The sequence below is a fragment of the Eleutherodactylus coqui genome, chromosome 3, assembly GCF_035609145.1.
Source record: "Eleutherodactylus coqui strain aEleCoq1 chromosome 3, aEleCoq1.hap1, whole genome shotgun sequence".
NCBI classification, from domain to species: Eukaryota; Metazoa; Chordata; class Amphibia; order Anura; family Eleutherodactylidae; genus Eleutherodactylus; species Eleutherodactylus coqui.
Window position 1 is genome coordinate 318,166,042 of NC_089839.1, and position 8,446 is coordinate 318,174,487.

At 71.9% G+C, this 8,446-nt stretch overlaps 2 protein-coding genes across 2 annotated transcripts in view; one reads left to right on the forward strand and one right to left on the reverse strand.

Moving 5' to 3' along the window:
• Window positions 1-1,893, reverse strand: part of LRRC41 (leucine rich repeat containing 41) — a 41,806-nt gene extending 39,913 nt beyond the window's left edge. The window contains exon 1 of the mRNA XM_066598043.1: window positions 1,612-1,893. Coding sequence (XP_066454140.1) covers window positions 1,612-1,714 — 103 coding nt within the window. The 5' untranslated portion in view covers window positions 1,715-1,893. The remainder of the gene's footprint in view (window positions 1-1,611) is intronic.
• Window positions 1,888-7,979, forward strand: UQCRH (ubiquinol-cytochrome c reductase hinge protein). Its single transcript, XM_066598044.1, has 4 exons — window positions 1,888-2,023; window positions 2,104-2,136; window positions 7,183-7,344; window positions 7,859-7,979. Exons 1-4 carry the CDS (start codon window positions 1,979-1,981, stop codon window positions 7,889-7,891), a joined length of 273 nt encoding a protein of 90 aa, XP_066454141.1. The 5' UTR covers window positions 1,888-1,978; the 3' UTR covers window positions 7,892-7,979.
• Window positions 7,980-8,446: the final 467 nt, after the last annotated feature.

Consider the following 8,446-nt stretch of genomic DNA (forward strand, 5'->3'; position numbering starts at 1 on the left):
CCGCCCCCCGTGGTACCCCCCACTACTAACAGTGCCCCCTCCACTGCCGCCCCCCGTGGTACCCCCCACTACTAACAGTGCCCCCTCCACTGCCGCCCCCCGTGGTACCCCGCACTACTAACAGTGCCCCCTCCACTGCCGCCCCCCGTGGCACCCCCCACTACTAACAGTGCCCCCTCCACTGCCGCCCCCCGTGGTACCCCCCACTACTAACAGTGCCCCCTCCACTGCCGCCCCCCGTGGTACCCCGCACTACTAACAGTGCCCCCTCCACTGCCGCCCCCCGTGGTACCCCCCACTACTAACAGTGCCCCCTCCACTGCCGCCCCCCGTGGTACCCCCCACTACTAACAGTGCCCCCTCCACTGCCGCCCCCCGTGGTACCCCCCACTACTAACAGTGCCCCCTCCACTGCCGCCCCCCGTGGTACCCCGCACTACTAACAGTGCCCCCTCCACTGCCGCCCCCCATGGTACCCCCCACTACTAACAGTGCCCCCTCCACTGCCGCCCCCCGTGGTACCCCCCACTACTAACAGTGCCCCCTCCACTGCCGCCCCCCGTGGCACCCCCCACTACTAACAGTGCCCCCTCCACTGCCGCCCCCCGTGGTACCCCCCACTACTAACAGTGCCCCCTCCACTGCCGCCCCCCGTGGTACCCCGCACTACTAACAGTGCCCCCTCCACTGCCGCCCCCCGTGGTACCCCCCACTACTAACAGTGCCCCCTCCACTGCCGCCCCCCGTGGTACCCCGCACTACTAACAGTGCCCCCTCCACTGCCGCCCCCCGTGGTACCCCGCACTACTAACAGTGCCCCCTCCACTGCCGCCCCCCGTGGTACCCCCCACTACTAACAGTGCCCCCTCCACTGCCGCCCCCCGTGGTACCCCGCACTACTAACAGTGCCCCCTCCACTGCCGCCCCCCGTGGTACCCCCCACTACTAACAGTGCCCCCTCCACTGCCGCCCCCCGTGGTACCCCCCACTACTAACAGTGCCCCCTCCACTGCCGCCCCCCGTGGTACCCCGCACTACTAACAGTGCCCCCTCCACTGCCGCCCCCCGTGGTACCCCCCACTACTAACAGTGCCCCCTCCACTGCCGCCCCCCGTGGTACCCCCCACTACTAACAGTGCCCCCTCCACTGCCGCCCCCCATGGTACCCCCCACTACTAACAGTGCCCCCTCCACTACCGCCCCCCGTGGTACCCCACTAGTAACAGTGCCCCCTCCACTACTGCCCCCTGTGGTACCCCCCACTACTAACAGTGCCCCCTCCACTGCCGCCCCCCGTGGTACCCCCCACTACTAACAGTGACCCCTCCACTGCCGCCCCCCATGGTACCCCCCACTACTAACAGTGCCCCCTCCACTACCGCCCCCCATGGTACCCCCCACTACTAACAGTGCCCCCTCCACTACTGCCCCCCGTGGTACCCCACTACTAACAGTGCCCTCTCCACTACTGCCCCCTGTGGTACCCGACTAGTAACAGTGCCCCCCCTCCACTACTGCCCCCTGTGGTACCCCACTAGTAACAGTGCCCCCTCCACTACTGCCCCCCGTGGTACCCCACTAGTAACGACACGGCAGCTGGCTGTTTCTCACCCCACACGTCTTCCTCCAGCCGCTCCATGTTGGCGGTGACGGCCCGGGCGGACAGCTGGAACAGGGTCGGGCTCCCTCCGGCATCTTCCGGCGGTCTCTCCATGGCCTGAGCTCCCCGCTCAGCGGCTCCTGTCACGGGGGACCGAAACCCAGAGCGTCGGACAAGTCAGAAGGGAGCAGCCGGAAGCGGCCGTCACAGCGCCGCCATCTTACTTGGGGAAGGCTATTTGTATCACGTGACGCTGTCTCGGTCAGGTGGCGTGTTCGCCATCTTGTGAAGGTCTCCGCCTAGGCGGAGAGGCGCTTCCGGGGCGGGGCGAGTGACGTATATCCGGCCGCTGACCCTGTGCGCCCTTCTGTTGACATCATGGTGCTGGAGAAGGAGACGGTGGTAAGCGGGGAGCCGGAAGAGGTGAGCGCGGCGGCTGACAGCAGAGAGCAGCAGCAGCAGTACTAGTGGTAGTAGGCGCTAACACTCTGCTCTTATCACAGGAGGAGGAAGAAGAAGAAGAGGAGGAGCTAGTGGTGAGAGCGGCCGGCGGCGCCTGGGGCACTAACTCATCGATCAGTTCACGGGGTCCGGGGCGGCGACGGTACCATCACCGGAGGGAAGGAGTGGGGGCGGCGGTACCATCACCGGAGGGAAGGAGTGGGGGCGGCGGGACCATCCCCGGAGGGAAGGAGTGGGGGCGGCGGGACCATCCCCGGAGGGAAGGAGTGGGGGCGGCGGGACCATCCCCGGAGGGAAGGAGTGGGGGCGGCGGGACCATCCCCGGAGGGAAGGAGTGGGGGCGGCGGGACCATCCCCGGAGGGAAGGAGTGGGGGCGGCGGGACCATCCCCGGAGGGAAGGAGTGGGGGCGGCGGGACCATCCCCGGAGGGAAGGAGTGGGGGCGGCGGGACCATCCCCGGAGGGAAGGAGTGGGGGCGGCGGGACCATCCCCGGAGGGAAGGAGTGGGGGCGGCGGGACCATCCCCGGAGGGAAGGAGTGGGGGCGGCGGGACCATCCCCGGAGGGAAGGAGTGGGGGCGGCGGGACCATCCCCGGAGGGAAGGAGTGGGGGCGGCGGGACCATCCCCGGAGGGAAGGAGTGGGGGCGGCGGGACCATCCCCGGAGGGAAGGAGTGGGGGCGGCGGGACCATCCCCGGAGGGAAGGAGTGGGGGCGGCGGGACCATCCCCGGAGGGAAGGAGTGGGGGCGGCGGGACCATCCCCGGAGGGAAGGAGTGGGGGCGGCGGGACCATCCCCGGAGGGAAGGAGTGGGGGCGGCGGGACCATCCCCGGAGGGAAGGAGTGGGGGCGGCGGGACCATCCCCGGAGGGAAGGAGTGGGGGCGGCGGGACCATCCCCGGAGGGAAGGAGTGGGGGCGGCGGGACCATCCCCGGAGGGAAGGAGTGGGGGCGGCGGGACCATCCCCGGAGGGAAGGAGTGGGGGCGGCGGGACCATCCCCGGAGGGAAGGAGTGGGGGCGGCGGGACCATCCCCGGAGGGAAGGAGTGGGGGCGGCGGGACCATCCCCGGAGGGAAGGAGTGGGGGCGGCGGGACCATCCCCGGAGGGAAGGAGTGGGGGCGGCGGGACCATCCCCGGAGGGAAGGAGTGGGGGCGGCGGGACCATCCCCGGAGGGAAGGAGTGGGGGCGGCGGGACCATCCCCGGAGGGAAGGAGTGGGGGCGGCGGGACCATCCCCGGAGGGAAGGAGTGGGGGCGGCGGGACCATCCCCGGAGGGAAGGAGTGGGGGCGGCGGGACCATCCCCGGAGGGAAGGAGTGGGGGCGGCGGGACCATCCCCGGAGGGAAGGAGTGGGGGCGGCGGGACCATCCCCGGAGGGAAGGAGTGGGGGCGGCGGGACCATCCCCGGAGGGAAGGAGTGGGGGCGGCGGGACCATCCCCGGAGGGAAGGAGTGGGGGCGGCGGGACCATCCCCGGAGGGAAGGAGTGGGGGCGGCGGGACCATCCCCGGAGGGAAGGAGTGGGGGCGGCGGGACCATCAGCGGAGGGAAGGAGTGGGGGCGGCGGGACCATCACCGAGGGGGCGGGCGGCGGGACCATCACCGAGGGGGCGGGCGGCGGGACCATCAGCGGAGGGAAGGAGTGGGGGCGGCGGGACCATCAGCGGAGGGAAGGAGTGGGGGCGGCGGGACCATCAGCGGAGGGAAGGAGTGGGGGCGGCGGGACCATCAGCGGAGGGAAGGAGTGGGGGCGGCGGGACCATCAGCGGAGGGAAGGAGTGGGGGCGGCGGGACCATCAGCGGAGGGAAGGAGTGGGGGCGGCGGGACCATCAGCGGAGGGAAGGAGTGGGGGCGGCGGGACCATCAGCGGAGGGAAGGAGTGGGGGCGGCGGGACCATCAGCGGAGGGAAGGAGTGGGGGCGGCGGGACCATCAGCGGAGGGAAGGAGTGGGGGCGGCGGGACCATCAGCGGAGGGAAGGAGTGGGGGCGGCGGGACCATCAGCGGAGGGAAGGAGTGGGGGCGGCGGGACCATCAGCGGAGGGAAGGAGTGGGGGCGGCGGGACCATCAGCGGAGGGAAGGAGTGGGGGCGGCGGGACCATCAGCGGAGGGAAGGAGTGGGGGCGGCGGGACCATCAGCGGAGGGAAGGAGTGGGGGCGGCGGGACCATCAGCGGAGGGAAGGAGTGGGGGCGGCGGGACCATCAGCGGAGGGAAGGAGTGGGGGCGGCGGGACCATCAGCGGAGGGAAGGAGTGGGGGCGGCGGGACCATCAGCGGAGGGAAGGAGTGGGGGCGGCGGGACCATCAGCGGAGGGAAGGAGTGGGGGCGGCGGGACCATCAGCGGAGGGAAGGAGTGGGGGCGGCGGGACCATCAGCGGAGGGAAGGAGTGGGGGCGGCGGGACCATCAGCGGAGGGAAGGAGTGGGGGCGGCGGGACCATCAGCGGAGGGAAGGAGTGGGGGCGGCGGTCCCATCAGCGGAGGGAAGGAGTGGGGGCGGCGGTCCCATCAGCGGAGGGAAGGAGTGGGGGCGGCGGTCCCATCAGCGGAGGGAAGGAGTGGGGGCGGCGGTCCCATCAGCGGAGGGAAGGAGTGGGGGCGGCGGTCCCATCAGCGGAGGGAAGGAGTGGGGGCGGCGGTCCCATCAGCGGAGGGAAGGAGTGGGGGCGGCGGGTCCCATCAGCGGAGGGAAGGAGTGGGGGCGGCGGGACCATCAGCGGAGGGAAGGAGTGGGGGCGGCGGTGCCATCAGCGGAGGGAAGGAGTGGGGGCGGCGGTGCCATCAGCGGAGGGAAGGAGTGGGGGCGGCGGTGCCATCAGCGGAGGGAAGGAGTGGGGGCGGCGGTGCCATCAGCGGAGGGAAGGAGTGGGGGCGGCGGTGCCATCAGCGGAGGGAAGGAGTGGGGGCGGCGGTGCCATCAGCGGAGGGAAGGAGTGGGGGCGGCGGTGCCATCAGCGGAGGGAAGGAGTGGGGGCGGCGGGACCATCAGCGGAGGGAAGGAGTGGGGGCGGCGGGACCATCAGCGGAGGGAAGGAGTGGGGGCGGCGGGACCATCAGCGGAGGGAAGGAGTGGGGGCGGCGGGACCATCAGCGGAGGGAAGGAGTGGGGGCGGCGGGACCATCAGCGGAGGGAAGGAGTGGGGGCGGCGGGACCATCAGCGGAGGGAAGGAGTGGGGGCGGCGGGACCATCAGCGGAGGGAAGGAGTGGGGGCGGCGGGACCATCACCGAGGGGGCGGGCGGGAGGGGGCGGCGGCGGTACCATCACCGAGGGGGCGGGCGGGAGGGGGGGCGGCGGTACCATCACCGAGGGGGCGGGCGGGAGGGGGCGGCGGCGGTACCATCACCGAGGGGGCGGGCGGGAGGGGGCGGCGGCGGTACCATCACCGAGGGGGCGGGCGGGAGGGGGCGGCGGCGGTACCATCACCGAGGGGGCGGGCGGGAGGGGGCGCGGCGGTACCATCACCGGAGGAAAGAAGTGGGGGCGGCGGTACCATCACCGAGGGGGTGGGCGGCGGTACCATCACCGAGGGGGCGGGCGGGGGGGGCAGCGGCACCATCGCCGAGGGGGCGGGCGGCGGTACCATCACCGGAGGAAAGAAGTGGGGGCGGCGGTACCTTCACCGAGGGGGCGGGAGGGGCGCGGCGGGGCCATCACCGTGTGGGCGGGCGGCGGGGCCATCACCGTGTGGGCGGGCGGCGGGGCCATCACCGTGTGGGCGGGCGGCGGGGGCCATCACCGAGGGGGCGGCGGCGGGGCCATCACCGAGGGGGCGGCGGCGGGGCCATCACCGAGGGGGCGGCGGCGGGGCCATCACCGAGGGGGCGGCGGCGGGGCCATCACCGAGGGGGCGGCGGCGGGGCCATCACCGAGGGGGTGGGCGGCGGTGCCATCACCGGAGGGAAGGAGTGGGGGCGGCGGTACCATCGCCGAGGGGGTGGGAGGGGCGCGGCGGTACCATCGCCGAGGGGGTGGGAGGGGCGCGGCGGGACCATCGCCGAGGGGGCTGGCGGCGGGACCATCGCCGAGGGGGCGGGCGGCGGGACCATCGCGGGGGGGGGGCGGGGCCATCGGCGGCGGGGCCATCACCGGAGGGAAGGAGTGGGGGTGGCGGTACCATCGCCGAAGGGGTGGGAGGGGCGTGGCGGGACCATCACCGAGGGGGCGGGCGGCGGGACCATCGCCGAGGGGGCGGGCGGCGGGACCATCGCCGGAGGGAAGGAGTGGGGGCGGGGGCATACCATCCCTGGAGGGAAGGGGGGGGGGGGATGGGCGTATTATCACCAGAGGGCGGGGGTCATAGCATCATCGTGGGAAAGAGGCGGTTGTACCTCGGGGGTGGGGGGAGGGTTTCAGTCGTGCCATCCCTGGAGGGGGTGTGGGCTGTTGTGCTCCCCATGTCTGAGGTGCGGCCCCCCCCCCCCCCCATGTCTGAGGTGCGGCCCCCCCCCCCCCATGTCTGAGGTGCGGCCCCCCCCCCCCGTGTCTGAGGTGCGGGCCCCCCCCCCCCCCGTGTCTGAGGTGCGGCCCCCCCCCCCCCCCGTGTCTGAGGTGCGGCCCCCCCCCCCCCGTGTCTGAGGTGCGGCCCCCCCCCCCCCCCGTGTCTGAGGTGCGGCCCCCCCCCCCCCCGTGTCTGAGGTGCGGCCCCCCCCCCCCCCCGTGTCTGAGGTGCGGCCGGCCCCCCCCCCCCCCGTGTCTGAGGTGCGGGCCCCCCCCCCCCCGTGTCTGAGGTGCGGGCCCCCCCCCCCCCGTGTCTGAGGTGCGGGGCCCCCCCCCCCCCCGTGTCTGAGGTGCGACCGGCCCCCCCCCCCCCCCCCCCCCCGTGTCTGAGGTGCGGGCCCCCCCCCCCCCCCCGTGTCTGAGGTGCGGGCCCCCCCCCGTGTCTGAGGTGCGGGCCCCCCCCCCGTGTCTGAGGTGCGGGCCCCCCCCCCCCGTGTCTGAGGTGCGGGCCCCCCCCCCCCGTGTCTGAGGTGCGGGCCCCCCATATCTGAGCTGCGGCCCCCCCATATCTGAGCTGCGGCCCCCTATATCTGAGCTGCGGCCCCCTATATCTGAGCTGCGGCCCCCCATATCTGAGCTGTGGCCCCTCACCGCTGTGACTCTTCTCTCCTCAGGACCCGCTGACGGCGGTCCGCGAACGCTGCGAGCAGACGGAGAAGTGTGTGAACATGCGGGAGCAGCTGGCGCTCTGTGAGACCCGCGTGGCGTCGCGCTCCCACACCGAGGAGGACTGCACCGAGGAGCTGTTTGACTTCCTGCACGTGCGGGACCACTGTGTAGGTGGGGGGCTCCGGGGGAGGGGCTGTGAGGGATGCTACTGGCCGCCGCCCCCATGGGTCTCCTCGGTAACGGCTGTGCTGCGCAGAATGGGGGCTTCACAGGGTGGGGATCGTCATCATGAGATTGGCTGCTTCTGGTCGATTTGCGCAGACCTGCCGGGGTTAGGGGGGAGGGGCGGCGGTCCTGAAGGTGCATTAACCCTTATCAGACCTGCCGGAGTGGGGGAGGGGCGGGGGGTCCGCGGTCCTGACGGTACAGTAACCCTCATCAGACCTGTGGTTGTGCCTTCATCCTGTTGATGCGTACATTCCAGGCTGCGGGGGGTTAAATACAGTGAGGAGGCTGATAACTGCGTACCGTATATTGCACGCCTGTAATGCGCGGCCCCGGACGGCGCAGCATATAACCGGACGCGCTGCGGGTTTACAATCAGCTGGGAGATGTTCGGCGCCGTCGGCATTGGTCATGTGACCGCGCCGCAGCTAATGATGCCCTCTGATCTGTCCACAGGTGGCGCATAAACTCTTCAAGCACCTTAAGTAGAAGTGGTTGGCTGCTGTTGGCACGGCTTCCTGCGGGCGGCGCCCTCCTGAATGTGCTGCTCTTGTCAATAAACATGATGTGAAAGGCGTTTGTGACTGCTGTCTGCTCTGTACGGTGTGCGGCGGAAGCTGCAGCGTTAGGGGCCACTCCCAGATAAATGGCCGCGGGCCGGCGAGAGCCCTCCGCCAAGGGGCCGCGGCCGGCGGGAGCCCTCCGCCAAGGGGCCGCGGGCCGGCGGGAGCCCTCCGCCAAGGGGCCGCGGGCCGGCGGGAGCCCTCCGCCAAGGAATCCCCACCCCTGTTGGCAGTCCCCTTCCTGCAGGTTGGTGTAGTGGCCCGCTGCCTCCTGTGCGGGGTGATGGCTGCTCATTGAGCCCCGACTCTGACTAATGCTACATGTGTGGCGGGGGCCCTCATTGGCCGCGGGGGCCCTGACCACAGAAATGAAAGTTATTTTACAATAAGCGCACAGGAACAAACCCGCTCTCCGTGGACACACAGGGCGTTGCCAGGGTTACCGCTCGTTCCGCTCCCGCGGGGTGTCCGTAGCCCAGAT

Excerpts from the sequence above, each read along its gene's own strand:
- UQCRH (XM_066598044.1), top strand. The coding sequence starts at position 1,979 with ATGGTGCTGGAGAAGGAGACGGTGGTAAGCGGGGAGCCGGAAGAG. Across the intron at positions 2,137-7,182 it reads AAGAAGAGGAGGAGCTAGTG|GACCCGCTGACGGCGGTCCG; the intron begins GTGAGAGCGGCC and ends TTCTCTCCTCAG. Across the intron at positions 7,345-7,858 it reads TGCACGTGCGGGACCACTGT|GTGGCGCATAAACTCTTCAA; the intron begins GTAGGTGGGGGG and ends ATCTGTCCACAG.